Raw genomic sequence first — 24985 nt, 5'->3', positions numbered from 1 at the left:
CTGCTTATCAGAACATTGCCAGACACATAAGAAGTGCTAAATGATAAGGAATTTTTAATTAAAAAGAAAGAAAAGAAACTATTACACTGTTTAAAAAGCTATATTGTTTTACAATTCCTGCTTTTCAACCATTATTGTTTCACAAATCCCCACAAAATATAAGGTAACTTTTCCAACACCCATACTACCTAGTACATCATATTTGGAACATAAAACATGGTCAGGCAATGTTTTAAAAAGGGTGTCTCACTTAGAGCTGAACCAGATTACAAGAGATACCATTCTGAAGCTTTCCAAAGTTACTTTATAAATGGGATTTAATTTTTTAAAATTTAATTTACATTTTAAGAGTTTACACACATTTCTATGCGCTAGTAAAATTAACTAAAACCCTGTGAAAGAGGTAAAATGGAACATATCCAAACAGAATGGCACTTCTCTGAACTTGGGGAGCTATCTTTCAAAGCTAGACTGTCTTTTAAAAATAATGGCCTATATAGCTCAGGAACTGGACGAGATCTCTCCAGCTGGCTCTACAATCAGATACTTGGGATGTAAAAGGTTTGTACTTGCAAAGCAACAGATCAGAGTTGTTGGAGGCCACTTTAAAAATGGCTGTAACCAAGAGGCGCCAAAGGTAAAGTGCACAAAATTCAGAAGCGGGATTAAACAAATACGTTAACTTAGAATTTTCTGAACTAAAAACATTCAGATTTAAAATATCCTTGAGAAGTAGTGTGTTGGGAGAGGAGGAGAAGTTATTCTATTAGGCATGCTTCTAATTAGTAGGAGATGGAAAGGCTATCTATCTGGTTGAACCAAGTTATTTATATCCAATCCCCCCATGATCTTATAGGTTCAAACTTGTGAAAGTGTGGCTGGTCTTTCACAGTACTACAAGTAAGGCCAAGATCAAAGAATCGGTCACATACCTCTCAAGCCCATCGATTACTAATCTGCACTACTACAGCTGATCTTTTACTATTTGGTCTAAGGCGAGATTAAGAGCCAAAGGGGTTTTTTAAAAAAACCTTTATCCTTGGATTCTACATTGAGGTTAACTCTCACGTCAGATTAATAAAGAATAAGGATTCACTTTTCAAAACCAGAAGTTCTACAGGAAAAACTACATCCACCTTGATGTCACTGAGATACCTAAGTTATAAGTTATATAAAGAAAGGATAATTTGGAGAAGCACATCTGGAATGGCAGAATAAAGGAGTAACTTAAGGGCTTCTAGAATACTAAAAGGAAAAATATGAACTCAAGTGACAAGACAGCGAAAGGGCTGTAGTGGGCAGTTTTCTTTAAGTGAAAGGAATTTTCAGGCAAGTTTGAGATTGTGTAGAAAAGCAACTTGACATTCTAAAATGACCTAGAAAGAAATAAAAGCAACACCATCACTGAAAGTCACTTAAAATATCAAAAATAATGATGACAAATTAGATGTTTTTAACCTAAAAGTTTATTTCATAGTAAGAAGAAGTTTTGATCATATAGACTATTTAACGTTAACACTTACTGAATAGAACAGATTTTCCAAGTTATGCAGCAATACCAGAGAGCAGGATAAAATGTTTTAAAATTTTTCATTATCTACTTCCACCACAGGAATTTCCCCTAAACTCACTGATACTTTATCAGCTATAAATGAGAAAGCTCCTTACTAAAAGTGAATATTTAATTATTTTTAAAATAATGCAGATATATTACCTATATTAAGGAAACTAAAATACATTATTAAGAGAACCCAAGTGCTTAAAAAAAACTTCTTAAAATTGGTTAACAATTTACATTTACCATAAATTTTGTCCATCAAACAAAGGGCTTCTAAAATAATTCTTAAATGTTTCTTAATTTGTGACAAAATAAAGAGTATAGCTAGGGCACCTGCATTTTTATGGGTTTTAGGTACCTCTTGCACTAGGTAGGGTGCCTTACTCTTGAATCCAAAATTTCATCAAATATTCAAAAACTGTTCTTTTGTCAATTTAGATCCATTTACTACCATTATTTATTAATATCCCTGTTCAGGAACTAAAGGTAGCAACATTTGGAGACAGAAGTATAACTACATATAAAAATAGAAACTTTTTTCTGAGTAAGTCCTTCTTGGTTTTCTTTTGTGTTTATTTACTGAACTTTTTTCCTATGTGTAAGCAGCCAAGTTAAATTACTGCTCAAAGTCATGAAAAGGAAATTTCCAACAAAAGCTTTTGATTTATGATGACTCTAGTAGTAAAGATTTTAAATAACCCTTACAAATCACTTTGAGACACTGCAACTAGCAATCTTTCTTGGAATTAAGAGAAATCTATTTGAGAATATTAAATATTGCCATTTCTGCAAACAGGCAAGAGGTAACAAAAAATTTTGAAGTTTAGTACTGAACTAAACTATATTCCAAGATATACGTAGTGTATCCAGCAAATCTGAAAAAAGACATCAAAACAGCTGCTAAGTACAATTTCCTAACTGCTATAAGTTATATCAATGAAAATTAACCTGAATATAAATTTAGCATTTGAAGTTATTTTATTTTGATGTGGCTTAAAGATTAAAACATTCATGTGTACTCAACCTATTTATGCATTAATTCAAGAGATTTTGTATTACAGAAATATATATGTATATTTAGGTAGGAATTGCTTCTTAAAGATATTTTTCAAAGTACTCTGTAAATTCAAACAATGTACGTCTCTTCTCTTAATAATATGAGACTAAAATCCTAAGATCCAAACACAGAAAAGGGATTGACTGGTAATACTTTTTAAAAGAGTAAAAATAAAACCTGTGATGACCTATGATTTAGTTTACTCAAAAATCAATACTCACTAAAAAATACATTTAAAAGGTATAGATATGAAAAGAAAATGTCCCTTCCTGATGTTACTGTAAAGGAAAAAACCTGTAACAGAAACCATCAAATCAGTTTCATGGCACCAGCATGTTCCAGTTAAGTATAGCACATCAGGAAAAATGGATGATTAGATTATACAGATCAAGCTAGCGGACTGCTATAATGTTGACTTTAAGTCAACTGCACTGTATTTTGGGGGGAAAAAAACCAGTGCAAATGATTAGCATTGAAAATGTTAAAAGAGAAAAGGACAACAAATTTAAAGGGGCATTTTGAAAAAGTTCCCATTTTGCCAGATGTGATCATTAAAGCAAAGGAGAATTAGATTTTTTTTTCCTCAAATGACTATACCAGAAGTCTAAACCTAAGTCAGAAAAAGAATATGCTTACGAGGAACACAGAGTATGATACTGCAGCAGTTGATTTTTCCCAAGTCTCTAAAGGGATAGATGCAATATGGGATAATAAAAAGTGAGTTTGGAAGTATGTCTAAGAAAGTTGTGGAAAAGGAGAAAAAAAATGATGAAAAATTTCAGTTACAGTATGAGAGTTTGTGTTAAAGGTGAATTAAAAAAGGAAGAATGAACTACTCTAAAATATGAAATATACTGAAAACACCAGGGCTCTACATTAACTCTTTCCCTGTAGCCACAGATAAGGAAAAAAGGAGAATTGTTCAAGAATACATCTTTACTACATACAAATCAGTTATTAAGACAGATGGAGAGCTGATATCTAGCATCCTGAATGGCAGAGCACATTGACTGCAAAAAAAAAAAAAAAAAAAAAAGACAAAAAGAATAAAAATACTTAAAACCATTCAACAAAGCAGACAAAAAACCTGCTTAAATATATGATTAAGAAGAACATATTGATGCCAAAAACCAACAAGATAATCCCAGTGGATGACAGTTTTGTGGCCAGAAGTAATCTAGGCAGATTGTATTAATGTAAAGCCCTGGTTTAAAATGCTCAAAAACAATTACCTTCCAAATAAAGTAAGTGTTCTCAAAAGCATAAAAATTCTTGACCAACTCAGTGTCATCAGACTACAGAATTAGAGTAAAAGATATAGGTAAATACAGAATAGGCACTACAATGTAAAAGAAATTAGAAGTATCTGTTGCATTAACTCACCTTATTAGAATGAACTGGCAAATCACATATAGAGCACAGATGGGGATAACCCTTCGGTAAGAGTCCATGGAAGTCTTCAATATTGCTACTTGGAGGAGCGCCCCTCTTTTTCTCAAAGAGAGATCTCTCTTGTAAGGGGCCAGGACCACGTCCCATTCTCTCATACTCACTGTCAAATTTATGATAGTTATGCGAGGTCTCACCAAAAAAAGAATCATCCCTACACCTTTCTCCATCTCTTAATCTGTCATCTTCATAATCCATTCTGTCATAATAACCAGATTCTTGAGAACGACTTCCATGGTCATAATCAAGCACTGGGTTGAGACTAGGACCACGATCATCAAAACTATCTCTTCTAAAGTGCCTTTTTTCTTCCCAATCGTCCCTAGGTACTCTGTATGGTGGCTCCCGTGTAGCAGATCTGCCATCTCTACCATAACTCAATGTAGGGCCTTCTTCAGTTCTCCTCCTTTTAAGCTGTAGAAGGATCTGGGGCAAATTCTCAGGAGTAATCTTGTCCTCTGGATAACGACTCAGTTCATCTAAGTCTCTAGCAGACAGACCAAAGCTGGCCAAAATGTTACTGGCCTGGTCTGCATCTCCACGGTGTTGAGAAGACAAAGGGAGCGGACCTCTACTTCCAATGTTAAATATAGACTGCAAATTATGGGAAGAAGTACTAGCAGAAGACAGTGCACTATGAGCTCCTTGTTGATTCAATGAAGAACTCATTCCAAGATTCATTAAACTAGCAAGGCGTGCAGTACCCTGGTTCATCCTTCCAAGAGATGCTGGCATACTTAAAGACTGGGTAGCAGCAGCAAGAAGGCCTATTCCTGCTGCAGACAGGTCACGCCCATGACCCTGCGAGTCCCTACCGAGAGATGACTGCTGGAATGACTTGGACATTGTAGAACTATCTCTTGTCTAGTTTATAGATTAAAAAAAAAAATTTTTTTTAAGATGGCCAAAAAGAAAGCTCAAACTAGAAAACTAGGTTAACTTTGCTTCAAAAAAATGGTAACGCCAAGAAAAAGGATCAATAAGGACTGTAGAATCTTCTTCAAGCTGAGAACCAGCAGACAACTCTGTAGAAAAATAAGCAATTTTAGTCATAAATCCCTTTAAGTAGATGCCGTTTTTTTAGAAAAAAAAAACTTATGCATCATGTTGATTAAAAAAAAAAACATTTTAAGATCTCAAACTTACAAGGAATTACATATCTTAAACAGATTTCAGATGTATGCAGAGCCTGCATAGATATTTAAAAAGTAGTCTTTCACACTAAAGTTTAACTATTAAAGGGAATTTCATACTGAATTTAAAAACATTTCAATTGAAGGGTTAGATGTCTGAGTACATCAAAATTTAGATAAAAATATAGATGGGTTTCTTCTTTTAGAAGAATAAAAATACACCCTATAGTATGATGCTTAAGTTCCAGTAGAAGACTAAAAAACAAAAAATCAAGGTCAGCAAGTCAAAGATGAATCAGTTTTATTCTGCTTTAGGAAAATGAAACCTATTAGCACTATCAGAAAGAACCAAGTAAAATCAAAAGTAAATGAAGCTTAGGTGTCAAGTACCTAGTATAAGACCTAAGACCAAACACAATAGTTGAGACCTTTATGCAGCAAAATCAAATTGCAGTAAAAGACAGATGTGAAGAAAAATAAGGGATTTCCTACAGTTTAAGGATTTCTGCACAAATTTAAGCTAAATAACTAACTGCCTTCTTATTGTCCATCCTACATCAGGCAGTTGCTTATTTCATTTCTAATCTCGTAAGGTAAGGAGAACTAAGTATGGTCAATACAGAAACAGGAGACCTCCCAAGAAAAAACCCAGGTACAGGAAGTATAGGTGATTTAAAGAAGTGAAACTCCCAAGGTAGCAGCCGTTAACATTCATTTAATGCTCTGGGCTATGGCCCCTCTAGAACTCAAAAACAGGTTAAAATGAAAACGAGATCTTGCTTACATAGATTTCTGTAAACTTTTCACAAGAATAGCCCAGTCACCTGCAAAATTTAAATTCTGAACACAATCCTCCAAGATGTGAAAATAATGAAATTTCCATTTTCTTTCTTAAATCATTATTTTACCTCAAAAAACTGTTACATAAGAATTTGCAAAGTATTTACGTATGATCTCATAAAACATCAGCCAAGTGATGTACACAATAAATGTCCCTGATGAAACAATTTTATAATCACAATTACATACAGAGGTTAATAAATCTTAAATTCTTTGCTACATAACTCTACTAGAAGGCACTGCTCAGTTAAGTTTCACACGTTTGATCACCCATAACCCAAGAAGTGTTAGTTTAAAATATTAAACTTTATAAATGTAAAAACCAGGCAATATTCAATAGTTACAAGTCTATTATGGGACTAATTCCACCAATGACAGATTAAAGTAAGGAAACACTGGACGAAAACAGGGTAGAAGTATAAAAAAAAGTTGCAGGCAAGACTGTTAGATTTTACAAAAAGATGTAACAAAGTTAAAAAGACACAGAAATGCTATCAGAGGTGACTGGAATTACAGAAGATGTTTTGCACACCAAGGAAGATGAATTTGAGGAAAGACACCAAAGAAACTAATTCTAGATAAGATCCACTATGTAAACTACTTACACTTAAAGATTTAATAAAGACAAGAGTAAGTGAACATTGTTGGATGAAGGTTTCTTTGATATGTCTTATAAATGCCACATAGAATGGCAGGTGAAATACTGTGTAAACATTGGTTAGGACCCTCTAAATACTCACGTATACTTAAAAAAAAAAAAATCAAAACCATTAAGAGGGTTTTTCGAAATCAAAATTTCACAGTATCAAAGTTACTATTAATTGCAACTTTGCCCTTCATTTGATAGTCAAAGCTTTGAATTATTGAAAAGCCAGTCTTTTGAAAGAATCATTCTTTTCCCTTTGGGAAATTATACTGTGGCATTATGATCATGTGTAAATTTTTTAATTTGATCATATTTTAAGGAAATGATTATTGCATTACAAAGATCTCAATTACTTTCCTTTAGAGCATATATGAAAATGGTGGATCTGCAAAAAGGAAAGGTTAAGAGAAGTAAAGGTAGAAGATGATAACCTTAAGACAAAAACAAAATGGATGTCAGAAAAACTAAGAAAAAGGGCAAGACAAACCATGTAAATCCCATGACAACTTGTAATTTATTAAGAATACCTTAATAATTTTGTAACTCAAGAATTTCAACTTAAAACGCAGTTTCACTCACAGACATGAGAATAGCATTACTGAAAAGGAACTTAAGTCAGACTTTTGGTTAAAACAAACAAAGTTCTTAAAAATCTTTTATTAGAACGAAGAAATTAAGAAAGGCAGACAAGACAGCACCAGTACAAGAGCATTTATAAAAAGTTCCTTTAGTATTTTTGGGCAATGGTAAATGTAAGATTAATAAGTCACTTTAAAAGGCTCCTTTAAGACTGCCTATGAAAGTACAATAATGAGCCATTTACTAATTTAAAGATTTTTCTGTTTAAAGATTAGCTTCTTTTACTGCCTGTTTTTTTACAGTTACAAAACTACCTTTTCATAGATGTTAATAAAGTTTGAAAACAGTTCCTTTGAGACAACTAATCTAGAATGTAATATCAAGACCCAATTTACCCATTTAAATTCTTTGTACAATAAATTCTAAACACCCATTAACGCAGAATCTTTCACTTCCAAAAAACAAGTACCTTCCCCCTCCCCCCAAAATCCGTAAACACTATTAACAAAAAGCATTATCCATAGTTAGGCTTCACAAACGTCATTTAACCAAAACCTGATATTCAAATTCTCAACTAAAATTCTCGTTTTTGCAAACAATTTGTTTTAATTTTATGGATGCACCTGTGGCATATAGAAGGGATTGAACTCAAGCTGCAGCTGTAGCAACGCCGGATACACTGCGCTAGGCCAAGGATGGAATCCATGCCTTCTCAGCAACCTGAGAAACCCAAGTCACTACAGTTGGCTTCTTAACCCACTCTGCCGCCACATAAGGACCTGTTTTGTATCAACAATTCTAAATAATTAATCTGGAACTTAAACCTAGTTCATGGTACAACTCTAAGTGCTACTGAAGATGCTGGCTTCACATTCAACACCTGAACAAATATCTGTATGTATGCTTAACAAATAAGTTTCAGTTAATAATACTCAACCCACATTCCATGCTATCTGATACTCTTCGACGAATTTATTTTCTTCTCCAATTAAAAGAAATGGAACTCGGGTGTTCCCACTGTGGCTCAGTGGGTTAAGGATCCAGTGTTGCCACAGCTGTGGCGTAGGCAAGCAACTGCACCTCTGATTCACCCAATAGCTGGGGAACTTCCATATGCTTCAAGTACGGCCATAAAAAGAAAAAAAAGAAATGGAATGCTAAAATACTTCAGAAAAAACATAAGCTTAACATACCCAGAAAGACTATGGAGATCAGAAACAAAAAAGTGTTCCACGTCTAGATTTCCTATGTAGGATTACCTTTTAGTCCTTTTACATACTCTTTCAGAGAGTTATTTAGCATAAGGTAAAATGAGCGTAAGCAGACTTAAGGTTTTTATTTTTATTTTTTTGCTTTTTGGGACAAAACCTGCAGCATATGAAAGTTCCCAGGATAGGGGTGGAATTGGAGCTGTAGCTGCCGGCCTATGCCACAGCCACAGCAACGCCAGATCCCAGCCCAGCCAAGTCTGATCTACACCACAGCTCATGGCATTGCTGGATCCTTCCTTCACTGAGCAAGGCCAGGGATGGAACCCGGATCCCCATGGATACTAGTTGGGTTTATTACCACTGAGCCACAATGGGAACTCCCAGACTTTAGTTCTTTAAAAGGTATTAGCCTATACCACAACCTCAGCAACACGGGATCTGAGCTGCATCTGCGACCTACACCACAGCTCAGGAGAATGCCGGGTCACCAACCCACAAGGCAAGGCCAGGGATCAAACCTGCATGCTCAAAGATACTAGCTGGAATCATTTCCACTGTGCCACAACGCGAACTCCAAAATAATCACTTCTTAAAAACAACTAATTTTAAGACAGTATAATCATAAAGGCTTGTAAAAATACTCAAAAAAGAAATATCCACATGCTAACATTACAATAACCCTTTTTTAATATACACATATATGTATGTGTGTGTATTTATTTAAAAATCGACAGTGCAAAACACAAGCCTCATTTAACAACAAAAAGACGTGCAAAATTTCTTCTTAAAACAACACAAACGAAAATGTGAGGAGAATGTTCTACCATTATAAAGAATAAATTTAACACAGCAAAGGAGACCATCTTCATTCCCAAATCATCTTACAATAACCCTTTAATCGCACATAAAAATTTAACAAGCAACAGCTGAAAACAATAGTTTCTTACACTATTTTCCCCTTCTAAATTAAAAACACAAAAGGGTGCAAGAGTATTTCATTATTCAAGTGAAAATATGCCAAATATAAGTAGCAACCAACAATACCAGTACATTAAAATTTCCTCACCATGTCACCAACAGTTAACTAACTATTAGTAAGTTAAAGAAGAATAACTGGGAAAGGTAGCTGCTTAAGTTTTGTCACCAATCACACAAAACCATTAATTGCTGGTCAGAACTTTAAACCAAGCATCTGACTCATGTCCAATTAAAAGTACAGGGTTAGGTTAACTACTCCTTATTTTATAATTTCTCACCTATTAATTTTTCTTTCTTTTTTGGCCTGAGGCATATTGAGTTCCCGGGCTAGAGATCAGATCCTAGCCACAGCTAGGACCTTTGATGCAGCTGTGGCAACCCCAGATCCTTAACCCACTGTGTGGGGCTGGGGATCAAACCTGCCTCCTGAAGCTCCAGAGATGGTGCCGATCCCAACCCATTGAGTTCCCACATTCATCTCACCTATTAATTTTATAATGACTTTATAAATAACATAGTTCCCATTTTAAAATAAGTAAAATTTCATTTTATTGTTAGCTTACATCACCGTATCTTTTCCCTGTACATATAAAGCCACAGCAACTCAGGATCCGAACTGCGTCTGTGACCTCTACCACAGCTCATGGCAATGCTGGATCCTTAACTCACCGAGCAAGGCCAGGGATCAAACCCATGTCCTCACGGATGCTGGTCGGGTTTGTTAACTGCTGAACCATGATGGGTTTGATTTTTAAAATGTTTTTTAAATGTTAAAATAATTAATTATGTAGAGTTTGAGCCACTTTAAAACCTTAAATTTAGTCTATGTTCTTTAGTGCCATAATTTCATCTCAGTATGGCGTGTCTTTGAGTGACTCAAAAAGTTTTTTTTTTTTTTTGAAAAAATAAAACCACTAATCAATTTAAATAAATCCCTTAGGAAATAAAGTCCCAGCTCTTTTTTTAATTGTAGTTGACTTATAATACTATATTAATTTCAAGGGTATAGCATAATAATTCAGTATTTTTGCAGATTATACTCCATTATAAGCAATTACAAGATAATGGCTATAATTCCCCATTCTATACATTTTACCGTTGTTGCCTATCCAGCTCTATTAATTTCAGTTTTGTACTACATGCCTCATCACACACAAAGATAAAAATATTAATACTTGTTTTCCAGCCTTCTTTGGCACACTTTATAGTTGTAAGTGCTTTAAGACTATTGGTCTTAATCCACCTGACAGATTCAACTTCTAACCCACTTCTTGATCCTAAGGCTAACAGTCCCTTCAGCTGCTAAAATAAAATCTTCATTGTAATCTGTAGAAAGGATTCCTTTATTAAGACTTGGAATATTTTTCTTCTTCCTAGGCTTAAATTTTTTTCCTAGTGACTTTACCAATTGGACATTAAATATTTTCAGATTTGAAGCAATACAGAGAACTGATTAGGTAAATTCATACTACAGGATGGAAAGTTATTCCATTTAATGGACAATTCTGACTCTTGACACATGACACTAACTTGACTCTCTTCTTTACTTAAAAAGCAAAGTTTGGAGTTCTCATGGCTCAGTGGATTAAGAGTATCTGTGAGAATGCATTTTCAATCCCTGGCTTTGCTCAGTGGGTTAAAGATCCGGCATTGCTGCAGCTGTGGCTTGGATTTGATCCCTAGCCCAGAAACTTCTATATGCCCGAAAAAGAGAGGGAGGGGAAAAAAAGGGCAAAATTTGTGGTTTTCCTCAAGACACCATCCATTCTGCACCCTTAAGATTTTCCCCTCCACTGGCAACTTTATGATCTACTCTCTTGGTTTCGACAAACATGCATGTAAATCCTGATATAATCTGAGATTTTTAGAGCCTAAATATCTGAACTGAATCCTAGTTCTACTACAAAATAGCTGTGTGCTCTAGGGCAAATTACTTAGTATCTGTTTGTCCTGTCATACATAAAGTGGGAATAAGGAGTTCTCTCTCTCTTTTTTTGTTTTAGGGATGCACCCTCAGCATACAGAGATTCCCAGGTTAGGAGTCGAATCAGAGCTGGACCTGCCAGCCTACGCCACAGCCACAGCGACACAGGATCTGAGCTGCATCTGCCAGCTACGCCACAGCTCATGGCAACACCAGATCCTTAATCTACAGAGCAAGGCCAGGGACGGAACCTTCACACTCATGCATTCTAGTCAGACCCGTTTCTGCTGAGCCACGACGGGAACCCCATCTCTTTATTTTCTTTTTAGGGTCACACCCACAGCATACGGAAGTTTGCCGGCTAGGGGTCAAATCGGAGCTGAAGATGCTGACCTATACCACAGCCACAGCCACGCTGATCCAAGCAACATATTCAACCTAAACCACAGCTTGCAGCTAGGCCAGGGACTGAACCCTCAGCTGCATGGATACTCATCAGGTTTTTACTCCACTGAACCACAATAGCAACTCAGGATTGCTCTTGTGGCACAGCAGGTTAAGCATCTGGTGTTGTCACTGCAGTGGTTTGTGGTGCTGCTGTGGAGCTGTTTCCATCTCTGGCCCAGGAACTCACATGTGCTGCAGGTGCAGCCAAAAAAATATATAATAATAAAATGGAACAAAAACAACAACCATTTCATAGTGCCTGGCACAAAGAAAGCAACTTAGTGATCATCTCCTTTAAGTAATCTGATCCTCACAACCAATGAGAAAACAAAATAGAAGGACTGACCCAGAGACATATACACCTTTCACTTGTACTGTACTCCCTATTTCACATATCAACTATAATATTTCATCAATTGCTACTCAAAGCCAGAACTAAAATTTGAACTTTTTTTTTACCCAAGTAGAAGTCAGCTTTAAAAGAACAGATTTAAAGACTGGTAGTAACCTAGAGAAATAAGATTGAAAAAGAAAACTGGATTCTACTGCAAGTGAACAAACAAAAGCTCTTCCTTTTCTATTTCCACTCTACCTTTAAATTACCTGCTCATTTTTCAGAAATGCAGTCCTTACCCCTCTATCTCCTCTGCCGTAGCCTTACTGGAGATACTCAGTCCTATCTTTCAGATGAACTTCTTGTATTCATGTTCACAGCTTAAAATACAAGACTCTTAAACCACTGCTCATTATTTTACCCTCTCTTCAAAAACATACTACTCCCTACTACTCACCACATGAAGTTCACACTATGGTTTTCAATCCCTTTCACATATATCCGTTACATTCTACTTCTCTAAATATATTTTCTACCACGTGTCAACATCTTAATCAAAATCTCTTTCTATGAACAGTTACAGAAACTGCTTAGTACTTGTTCAAGTAAAATTATTAGCTGTAATACATCTCTTTGTTCTCCATTTAACACTAGTAATTCTCTTAAGGCCCAGCACACCCCTTGACATACAAACCACAGCGTATACAAACATCCCAACTTTAGAAAACACATTAACAATACTTCCGACACCTTCTACCAACCAATTTCCAATGACTCCTCCTCCACTTCTGCGGTCTCTTGTTTAAGTTTAACCGCTTAACAGACAACTCTTTTTAAAGTATTAATTTTGCATCTCTTTTTCTCTTTTCCTTTCCTTCTTTTTGGCAGTGCTCATGGCAAGCCTGAGCTGAACCTGTGAACTGAACTGAACCTGTGCCACAGTAGCGATGCATGCCGCTACAGTGTCAATGCTGGATCCTTAACCCATTTCACCATAATGGAACTCCAATTTTCTAAAGCTTACACAAACTAGCTTAATATGTATGTACTGTTCTTACTTTCTTTTAAGAACTGATTTGCACATGAATTAAACCTGTATTTTCACTGCAATATAGATAGCATTATGGTATCTTGATATGCCATTAAGGTATATGGTACATACACTTAGCCATTTTGCAGAAGATGAACATTTAGATAAACGGTTTTCACTTTCCTGTCATTATCAATAATGCTGCTGTGACTATTTTTTGGTGTCTTCTGATGCTTAAGTGTAAAACTCCATCCTCCATTGTGCTTTTCCAGACTATCACAGTCCACACAAGGACACATAGCTAAGCATTAAAATTGTTCTAGTTCACATCTTTTCACAGCAAGAATATTTAAGTAAAACTGTTGTGGGAAGTGGGTGATCCCTTGTCTTTAAACATTAAACATAAGTTTACATGGGTATAAGCTCTTATCCTATATGTGACTATACCAAAAGAAAATGCTTAATACTCTTGTTTTCCCACAGAGGGAAAAAACCATACAAATCACCTTGAAAGATCAAAAAGTCATCTACCCTCATTAACAACCTATGATACTGCAAATCAAATATCCTGAGACTCCAGTATGCAAGTGTGCACTTTCCACACTTGCATCTACTGCCTACCCACTATGAATCTACTACAGAAATTCCCCCCTGCTTTGCTCTTCTTACCCAGCAGCATCTATAAATATAGCAATAGCTAGGAAGAATTATACTTCCAACCTCTACCATGGGAATCCTCTTTTTTTCCTACTAACCTGTTTCTGACTAAACTAGCACCAACAAAACACAGGCTAGCCACACTGTGGACAAAAGAAAGCCAGAAGTTATGGCATTTAAAACTTTCCAGAGAAGTTCTCTGGTGGCTCAGTGGGTTAAGGATCATCATTGTCACTGCTGTGGTGCGGGTTCAATCCTTAGTCTGGCAATTTTTGGAAGCCATGGGCATGAACAAAACAAAATTTCCAGTAAATAAAACAAAACAAAAATTATACCAATTAGCCTTAAGCTTTGGAATACTTTTTTGAAATCTTTAAATAAATTTTGTTGTTGTTGTTGTTGTTGTTATTTCTTGGGCCGCTCCCGCGGCATATGGAGGTTCCCAGGCTAGGGGTTGAATCGGAGCTGTAGCCACAGGCCTACGCCAGAGCCACAGCCAACGCGGGATCTGAGCTGTATCTGCAACCTACACCAAAGCTCACAGCAACACCGGATCGTTAACCCACTGAGCAAGGGCAGGGACAGAACCCGCAACCTCATGGTTCCTAGTCGGATTCGTTAACCACTGCGCCACGACGGGAACTCCAATTTTTAAAGTTTAAATTTGTTTTATTTTTGGCCTTATCATTGGCAGACGGAAACTCCCGATCCAGAGATTGAACCTGTGCCACAGCAGTGACAAAGGCCAAATCCTTAACCCACTGAGCCACCACTAAAGTGCAATAATTAAAACTGGCTAAAAAAATTTTTTTGGTCTTTTTAGGGCCACACCCGTGGCATGTGGAGGTTCCCAGGCTAGGGTTTGAATCGGAGCTGTAGCTGATGGCTTCCACCACAGCAAAGCAGGCCTGCAACCTACACCACAACTCACATCAATGCTAGATCCTTAATCCACTAAGTGAGGCCAGGGATTGAACCTGCATCAAGGATACTAGTCAGATTCGTTTCCACTGAGCAACGATGGGAACTCCTAATAATTAAAATTTGTAAGTAAAAAAAATTTAAGTTAGAATGTTTAAAAATTTTAAAAACTTAGTACACTTGCTTGACAAAGTTTGGGGTGGACAATACTAAACTGTGGGTGGAGTGGAAGGGTTGTAGACAGTGTAGGGTTTTATGATTTTTGTTTTTTAAATTTTATTGGGGGATAGCTGATTTACAATGTTGTATTAGTTTCAGGTGAGCAGCAAAGGGAATCAGTCACACAAAAACATCCATTCCTTCCCCCCCCCCCATATAGGTTATTACAAACTATTGAGTGGACTTTCCTGTGCTATACAGTAGGTTCTCATTAATCATCTATTTCATACAGTAATGCATATACGTTATTCTCACCCTCCCAATTCCTCCCTCCCCCTAACTAGACAGGGTGGTTTGGGTCCAAGGCCAGGGATCAAACCCAAGCCACAGCAGTGACAACGCTGGATCCTTAACCCGCTCACCAGGGAACTCCTTACAATTTTTAATGTTTATGGTTATTTCAAAGTTAACACGGTTGGAAATCACTTTAATTTAGAATTGCTGGAGTTCCCTAGTGGCTCAGCGGGTTAGGGATCTGGTGTTGTCACTGCTGTGGTGCATGCTGGATCCCTGGCTCAGGGAACTTTTACATGCCACATGTGCAGCCAATAAAAAAATAGTTTCTAGATACATGTGAGTCTTTTCATTGGATTATTAGGACAAAGAGGTCTGAAATGTCTGACAAAAAGGTTTATAGGTAGGAAAGTTGTTCAGTGAATAAAGGTAGAGCAGAAAAGCCATTGATTTGAAAGTACTTCATTTTGGAGTTCCCCTTGTGGCGCAGAGACTGAGCTGTGGTGTAGGTTGTAGATGTGACTCGGATCTGGCGCTGCTGTGGCTCTGGTGTAGGCCAACAGCTACAGCTCCTATTCGACCCCTAGCTGGGAACCTCCATATGCCGCGGGTGCGACCCCAGAAAAGGCAAAAAGACACAAAGAAAAAAAAGAAAGAAAAGAAAGTACTTCATTTCTTCCCAGTTAGTACTATATAGTCTACTGTAATTTTCCCATCATTACTCTCCTCTTAAAACACTGTTTTAAATAGCTGTATAGATTTCCACTTGATGGCCACACTCTAATTAGCAGATGTCCAAATATTGATGCTTTCAGATTTTAAAAATATGCTTAATAACCAACATTAACATTTATTTACACAAATCTTTGACACTATTCCCTTAGGATAAATCCCTTTAAGTGCAGTTCTTCCATTTTTAAACCTATTTACTGTAACATGCAGAGCCTGAATCAAGTATCCAATCAAAATGCAAGGGTTCTAGAACACACTGGCAGCAATGACATTAGTTAACTACATAACACCATTTCCTTGGTTTTAATTCTGTAAACTTAGGGATTTGAATTACCTGTTATTTCTAAAATTACGTAAAACTCTTTGCATTCTCTAATTGCTAGAATTAGTTTATATATCAATTTGCAATACTATTTAGCATTTAAATTTCCCTAAAAGCATTAGTAAAATTACTATGTTTAAAGACTTTAACATACACAATGTTCACGTCAAGGGTGGTTAAACCCTTCAGAATTAATCAGTTCAAAATGTTCCGTAAAAGCAACTCCACTTAACAGCCAAGAAGATTAATAAAACGTGCAAACTTCCTCTCTGCATAAAGCATACACTAATGTTATCAGCACCCAACGGCGCAAAGGAAGAAATGTAAATTTAAGGCACTTTGAACACAAACGCTTCAGGCTAAGATCTCTTTTCCAAACCTTACATAACCAGCCAGAGAACCTTAAGGTAGTTCAGTTCTTCAACTATGTTTAGGTTTAGTTAAGCAGAAGAGTCACGCACTGTTTTTGCAACAAAAATCTGTCCTCCCCGCCTTGAGTTCCAAAAAAATAACTAACGTTAAACAATTATGTCGATAGACTCTGTAGATGACTGAGCCATTTAGTTTTCAAAGGGAATTTTATTTGGAACACGTATGCAAATAACCCAAAATCTCATTTTTGCCCGCGGAGTACAACTGTTTAAACGTACCTGGAAGAAAACTGTGTTTTGCTGTTTAAAAAAAAAAAAAATCTTTAACCACGCTCTGGTCAACAAGCCCCAGCATCAATGCAAAATCTCACGACGACGACCTGGGAAATCAAGGCCTCGCACACTATTCCAGTGCGCTTAGGACTAGAATTTCGGAATCGCCACAACCGTTCTAGAAATAACTGGCTGGAAAATTGTAACTGATCCAACAGGACTATTCCACAGAATAGGGCCAGCGAGCACGATACACAGCTAGGAGATAGTCCTCCACCGTAAATGGGAAAAGTCCCTGCAGAACACAGAACGCGGCACAGCGCCGGCAGTGAAAAGAACAACGATGCCGCGACTCCAGCACAGTACCCTAAACCCTTTGTCTGGAAACCGGAAGGTCCCCACGCCACACCAGCCTCTCTCGAGGCGCCGAGACCGAGAGTATTTCAATAAAGAGGGAAGGAATGCGAGGGGACTCCCTCGCAAGAACCAACCTCCTGCCTCGCCGCGTACTGCACAAGGCTTTATCCACGACGCAACACGAAAAACAAGCGTTAACGTTTCATTTTTCGGCCATTTTTCCGCGACGGCGGGTGGGGAGGGACGGGGTCTGAGGTCCGGCTAAAATCGCGCGCGCATGTGTGGGCGGGGGACGGGGCCGTCTTAGGGGGCGCTACGAAACGATGCGCGAGGAGAAGGGCCAAGGCCGCGACACCGAGAAAGAAACGCTGCTCAAACGGATAAGCTTTTCCGAGTCTGCGAAACCCTCCATTTTGGAGGGCGCAAAACTAGAAAAAGCCAACATACCTGGGGCCGGCGCTCTCCGAGGCCTTCGCTAGCTTAACTAACCTCCCCAAACGGCAGGCCCCCTACGGACAGTCAGTCCCTCAGGCCTCGAGCGCTCCTCCTTTTCCCTCAACGCTGCAACCCGCGTGTAACGGGCTCGTTGTCCCGCCCCCGCCCACAGCCAGGTCAGGACGCAGGAAGCTTGGCCGATCGCCTGCCCTCGGCTCCCCCCGACGCTCCCACCGCACCCTGGGCCCTTGGCTGGCCCAGTGTCTCCCTCCGGGACCGCTCACCTCCGCCGCTCGAGGAGGCTGGTTGCGCCGCCACTGCGCTCCTAACATGGCGGCCGCCGATCAGGCGGCTCACATACGCAGCGCGGAGGGAGGCAGAGCGGGAGCGAGCAAGAAAGGCGCGCCGCCGGCTCCCCGAGGCCCTTGTCGCTGTCCCTGCCTCCTCTCGGCGGACACGGAGAGCCCCCGGCCACCCCACCCCGATTCTTACCCGCTTCACGCCTACCTTAAGAAAAGGGAGAGGAAAAAGGAGAGGTACCTCTCTCCAAGCGAGCGGGACGCTGAGGCTCCCACAATCCCCCGCAGCAACGGCGCTGGTAAGAGGTGGCAGCGGCGGCTGCTGCCCAAGAACAAACCCACTCTCGCGAGAGAGCTTGCCCCCACCCACCTCGGGTCCCGTTTCTGCGCGCGCCTGGCCCCTCCCCCTACTCAGCGCGCGCTCGTCGCTCGCGGCCTCGGCGGCGGTCGTTGTTCTTCAATCCCGCAGCAGTGGCGGGGACTGGAGAGCCGCAGTTTACGCGTTCGAATCCCACAAAGGATTTCTCCCAACTCGCCTCTAGATTGTATAGTGCAAATTTTAAATTAGGGTATGCGTTAGAAGCGAGTCTGGGGAGTGCCTGGCTTAGACTCGATTTCTGTCTTCTCTGGTGTTCTTTAATGATTTGCCAAGTAGTAGGTAGAGCGTGGAAGTGGGGACTGATACCATTGCGGCTAGTTTTTAATCTTAGCAGTTCCAAGCAGTTGGTCACTGAAAATAACGAAAAACCTTATCATCCTGAAAAGACGGCTGCTGGCATTTGGTGAATTTTTTCCCCCTGTTTTGAACACCTGGAGGCATAAGCAATTTCCAGGCCAGGGATCAGATCCGTGCCACGGCGGATCCTTAACCTACTGTGCTGGACCAGGGAATGGAACCAGGACTCCGGCGACACCTTTACCCTTATGCCACAGAGGGAACACCCATTTGGTAAATTAGAATGTCAACTCTTGAAACAAGTCCCCTATGAGCAAAGGAATATAGGATGTGTAAAAAAATCTGAGAATTGTAGATAATGCTGGAGGAAGGGGCCATTTGTCTGGGGTTTCAAGGTTTAATTTTATGGCCAAACCCATTGCATATGGAAGTTTGCAAGCCAGGGTTTGAATCCTCTTCCCCACTGCCCCAGCGACTTTCACAGCAACCCAAACCGTTGCAGTCAAGATTCTTAACCCACTGTCCTACAGCAGAACCTCCAGGTTTCAAGTTTAAATGCAAAGGGACAGGCAGTCACCTGACACCTGAGGTAAATTAATGAATACAAGGCAGATTAATAGCCCTCAAATTTTTAAGTTTTTTTTTTTTGGATTTTTGAGGGCCATGGCATCTGGAGGTTCCCAGGCTAAGGGTGGAATCGGAGCTGTAGCTGCCAGCCTACGCCAGAGCCACGGCAACGTGGGATCCGAGCCACGTCTGCCACCTACACCACAGCTCATGGCGACGCCAGATCCTTAAGCCATAGAGTGAGGCCAGGGATTGATCTCGCAACCTCATCGTTCCTAGTTGGATTTGTTAACCACTGAGCCACAATGGGAACTCCATCAAATTTTTAATTTTTAAAAGTGTGCTGAATCAGATTCGAGCACACTTTGAAAAATCCTTCTGGATCCATTGTCAAGATAGTGGAGGGTGCAGTGTTGAAGAGCAGACATGGAGAAAATTGAAGAGATCATTTAGGACAAAAAGCAAGTCTCACTAACTTGATAGGATATGGAAGATGAATGAATGAATGACTACTCTGTTTAAGGGAACTGGTAGAGAATTACCCACCCACTGGTGGCTCAGTGAGTTAAGGATCCAGCCACTGCTATGGCTAGGGTTAGATCGCTGACCCCTGAACTTCAGCATGCCCCCCCAGAGACCAAGTGAGTACATTTGGGAGAGGGGAGCAAAGATGTGGAAAGAGGAGAGACACAAATTGTATTGCCTTGCCAGCCAAAATATTTAAGGGATAAAGTGATCGACAGGGTTACGTGCTACCAGGAGGTCACACTAGGACTAAAAACATCTACACGTGGACATTTTCATTGCATTGCTCCCCAATAAGCGGGAGAAGTCAGACAGGAAGTGCTGAGTGTATGGAAAGCAGTAAGATGGAAACAACTGAATACAGAAAGTTTAGCTATGAAGAGAGGAGAAAGCAAGGTGGAGGAAGGCTTTTGTTTTACTAAATATGGGAGAGTGTTGACGACAATTAAAACATTTGCCAAAAGTTATCTTAGCAAAGGACTGGTTGAAAATAAACAGGTAGAGAAGGGATAATTCATACTGGATGCTACTCAACGAATGTGATCTGCATTTAGTGTAACAAGAGATATGGCAGATGGTTTTCATTAGGAATTAGGTGACTTCAATTTTCTGTGACTAAGCCATCTGTGGAGAGCGCCAGAGTTGCAGGAGGAAAAATACTAAAATAGCCTTTGTGAAGAGTTAAACTAATCCCACATCTCCAAGAATATTGTATGATTTTCTATAGGCTTTGAGAAAGCATTCCACAGAAGATATCAAGAACTGGGGTCGCTTGAATGAGCCCACTAGTCATTGGTATGAAATTTAAGGGAGAACACACATCTTTAGTGAATCTTGGGTCCTCCTTCAATGGAAACCAGATCAGCTTTCTGTTGATTCCAAATGATTTTGGATAAGAGTTCCATTTATGTTGTCCCCAACTTTGACTGGAAAAAGAGGTTCTGCTTTTCTGGAGAAAGAAACATGAATGCATCTTTGTTCAGATATACACTTACCATGCTTTTATACAAAGCTGTTAATGCCATTTGGTGATCAAACAAAGAAAAGGCAAACTTTTTCAGTTGAGTAATTATTTATTGGGGAATCTGGTTTGTGGGTCAACAGCAAAAGACATTGGAAACCACTGGAAATCATACAAGATTTCAGTCATTAAATACCTATTTCATGAAAAGCACTATACAAGGGTAGGGATACAATGATGGATATAAGACCAAGTACCAGCTCTTGAGGATCCCAGTCTGATGAAGACTGGACAAGGAACCTGGCCTCGAAGTAGCTAGCTATCAAGAAAGAGAGAGATCAAAAGCTCTATTCACATTCGGGTTCTTGGGAGTACGTGTGGTACCAGGGATAAGGAGGCTACGGGAGAACTTCTGCTGAGACTTTGAAAGCTCTAAGAGACAAGGTTGGAATAAAGGTTTAAACGCTAGAATAGTCTAGACTGGAGCTGAAAATGAAGAGCTTTTAGTGTTTTGAGCAGAGGAATCATATAGAGGGCATGTATTCTGACACCACAATCACTAAGTCAGCTGATAAGGCATTATTTTTTGTAAAGTTTCTTTGATAATGCATTATAATCAGAGAGTAAAGAACCTTTAATCTTGTCTTAAGAGATTAAGAAGTTTGCCTAAGGGAATGTAGCTAGAGTGACAAAGCCAGAATTTGAACTAGGTTGTACATAAATGCAAACCCATTTTTTTATTTTTTATTTGGCCACACCCTCAGGATGGGGACAGGATGAACCCACTCCACAGCAGTGGCTTTCAATAGTGGCAACAGAGGGGAAAAGGGTTTAAGGTTTTTAAATAAGAAATACAGCAATGTTTTCCCAACCACTGTTCCCTTACATAAAGGCAACTACTATCAACCATTTGTGTATTTTAAGGATCTCCTATTATAATTTTTTTTTTTTCCCCCATGGGGTTGACATGTAGGACCTCACTTCCCAGACATGGGATCAAACCTTGGAGAAAGCAGCAACCTGAGTGACAACAGCAGATCCTTAGCCCACTGAGCCAGCAGGGACCTCTGATTTAGATAGTGGACAGCTTGGAGAACATTTCTATCATTGCAGAAATTTTTATCCTACGCTGCTGTTCTACAACAGTGGTCAGTCAAAATTTCTATAGAAGGCCAAATGATACTTGAGGCTCCTGGGCCCATAGTCTCTGCCAGAAATACTCTGCAATTTAGCAAAAGCAGACACTGTGGGAGACCATAACTTTTTTTTTTTGCATTTTAGGGCCACACCCATGGCATATGGAAATTCCCAGGTTAGGGGTTGAATTGGAGCTGCAGCTGCAGGCCTACACCGCAGCCACAGCAATGCCAAATTGGAGCCGCATCTGTGACCTACACCACATCTCATGGCAATACTGGATCCTTAACCCACTGATACCGCCAGGGATTGAACCCATGTCCTCATGGATACTGGTAGGATTTATTTCCGCTGTGCCACAACGGGAACTCCTCTGTTTTCTAATAAATATAAATACTGGAATATCATTTAATTTTCTTTCTTTTTTTTGTCTTTTTAGGGTCACACCTGCGGCATATGGAGGTTCTCAGACTAGAGGTCGAATCGGAGCTACAACTGCAGGCCTACACCACAGCCACAGCAACGCTAGATCTGAGCCGCATCTATGACCTACACCACAGCTCACAGCAGTGCCAGATCCTTAACCCACTGAGCCAGGCCAGGGATCGAACCTGTGTCCTCATGGTTCCTAGTTGGATTCGTTAACCACTGAGCCACGACGAGTACTCCCTCATTTTCAAATGTCTCAAATTATCTTTTGATTGCACTTGGAATGTGTTTAAGTCAGAATATAGTCATTTTTAAGTTTAAAAATGAAACTGCAGGAGTTCCCTTGGTGGTCTAGTAGTTAGGATTCTGTACTTTCACTGCTACAACCCAGGTTCAGTCTCTGGTATGGGAAGTTGTCTCTGCACATGCATGCTGCAGTCTAAAAACAAACAAAACAAAACAAAAAAACTAGACTGCCCTCCTTAGAGATCATACCAATTAACCGTATAATGGAGTACCTGTTCCCCCGTTCCTTTGACAACTTCTCAAATTCTATTTGTAAATCTGGTTTCTGGGAAATGGAATTTTGACTTCAAATTTAATTGGTAAATGCACATCAACGTTTTCACTGTTTATATCTTATGCCCATTATGTATTGGGTTAATGAGCTTTTGCCTCTAACAATTGTATTAAAGAAAAATTGACCCTTGGTGCTCCCACAGTGATGCAATGTGTTAAGAATCCGACTTCGGTGGTTCCGGTTGCTGTGCAAGCATGGGTTTGAGCCCTGGCCCACTGAGGTGGGTTAAAACAAAACAGCAGTGCACAGCTCTGGTCTGCCATGGCTGTGGCCATTAAGAAAAAAACTCTTGGCAAACATTGGTTTTGAGATTTTTGCTCGTTTTTCCATATAGAATTTTAAAAATTCTAGACACATCCACTTTTTAAGAAATATTCATTTAATTTTTCCACTTAGAAGACAAAGTTCCTACATGATTAAGATACAGATTCCCTGTTTTGCTGCACCATTTCGTTTGTTTCAGCATCTATTTCTGTTCCATTCAGGGTGGTCTATTCAGGTGCCAGTACCATCCAGTCTTTTTCTTTAGAATGATCTGAGATTTAGTGGATATGGCGTGACTTAACCTTTTTAGGTCTCATTTGTGTTTGTCATTATTTCGACATTTTCTTATATATTTTATACATCTCCTTAATTATTCCTAGCTTAGTTTTCCTTCCACTTTATCTCTAAACATTACTTGCTACATCAATGAACTATTTTCAGTTGATACCCGTATCAAGTAAGTAAACTTACCATCTATTACTGATTTTTACCGCTTTCCCTATTTCTACATTTATTTTCTTCCACCTAATTGCCTTTGAATAATACCTTAGAACAAAGTTTTCTTTTAGTAGGAGCACTTCTGGGGTTTCCCTATGAAGTATCACACAGGCTTTTGGAGCAAGATATATTTTATCAGGTTCGAAATCTTGACTCAGGCATTTTAGCAGGTAGGGAGATTCTATTACTTGTACTGAGATCAATTATTTGCATTTATTCTTGATGTATTCTTAAAATAATCTAGGAATGACATTTCTATGTTATTATTACATAATGGTTTATTACTGTGTATCTACTAATGTCTTTGTGCCCCTTATTTGGCAGGTATATTTTTTGAGAATCCAACTTCTTTCCCATCCTCTAAACATGTAAATGCTAGAGGAATTTTTAAATGTCTTGAAATTCTTATTCTGACCCTCTCGTTGAGCCCATAACTTAATAGCTTAAGCATGAAGAACTTTATAAAATGTGATAAACACTACCAAAAGGCAAGACTAATGGTGGGGATGTGACCCATTAAGGCCTTCCAAGAGGCTCATAGGTGACATGTGAGGCAGAATGAATTGCTGGAGGCCCCTTTTAAAAGCAAGGCTAAAAGCTATGTCTATATATGTTCTAAATAAAGAACAAAAGGAAACCTCCTCAAGCTACAGCATTGGTGGCCAAAATGCTAACAGCCTGAAACAAGGTATATGGCATTTGCTAATAAGTGTAAGAGACCAGAAGTAGGAAGACAGGCATTTCAGTAGTTCCTGAATGATGTTAGGCTGAAGGAGGTGGATGATTGTGGCTCTAAGAATTAGTTGGAAGGGAATTACACATGAAAGCCCCAAACCAATCTCTAGCTATAAAGTCAGATTCAGTGACGACTATCATACTTCCTGGAACAAATGTGTGACCGTGGGCCAATACAGCCATGTACCTTGTAGGGCTGTTGAGACAATTAAGAGATGTAAATAATGAATTTAGCAATCATCTCTTAATTGTCTCAACAGCCCTACAAGAATGAATTTAGCAATTCTGGCACATAGTCAACATGCAGTGAAGTTGTCAATAGTCTTTCTATGGTCCCACATGTCCTTCAGTGTAACTACATAAATGTCCTAAAGTGACAAAGCCATACATTCAATTATTCCTTTTTTTTTTTTTTTTTGCCATTTCTTGGGCCGCTCTCGCGGCATATGGAGGTTCCCAGGCTAGGGGTCGAATCGGAGGTGTAGCCGCCAGTCTACGCCAGAGCTATAGCAACACAGGATCCGAGCCACGTCTGTGACCTACACCACAGCTCACAGCAACGCCAGGGATTGAACCTGCAACCTCATGGTTCCTAGTCGGATTCATT

At 39.2% G+C, this 24985-nt stretch overlaps 1 protein-coding gene across 13 annotated transcripts in view; it reads right to left on the bottom strand.

Annotated features, from left to right (window-relative positions):
- Window positions 1-24985, bottom strand: part of MATR3 (matrin 3) — a 50553-nt gene that overhangs the window by 15391 nt on the left and 10177 nt on the right. For 3 of the 13 annotated variants that reach the window (XM_047778750.1, XM_047778745.1, XM_047778751.1), the window contains exon 5: window positions 3999-5089. The exons of 1 other annotated variant lie outside the window; for it this stretch is intronic. In XM_047778750.1, coding sequence (XP_047634706.1) covers window positions 3999-4910 — 912 coding nt within the window. In that variant the 5' untranslated portion in view covers window positions 4911-5089. Of the gene's footprint in view, window positions 1-3998; window positions 5090-17991; window positions 18457-24985 lie in introns of those variants that run through there. 9 more of the 13 variants (XM_047778746.1, XM_047778753.1, XM_047778752.1 and 6 more) reach the window with 8 other exon arrangements.

This window comes from Phacochoerus africanus, chromosome 4 (genome assembly GCF_016906955.1).
Source record: "Phacochoerus africanus isolate WHEZ1 chromosome 4, ROS_Pafr_v1, whole genome shotgun sequence".
Lineage (NCBI taxonomy): Eukaryota > Metazoa > Chordata > Mammalia > Artiodactyla > Suidae > Phacochoerus > Phacochoerus africanus.
Note: the sequence above shows the minus strand (reverse complement) of the source record. Positions and strands in the feature narration are given on the sequence as shown.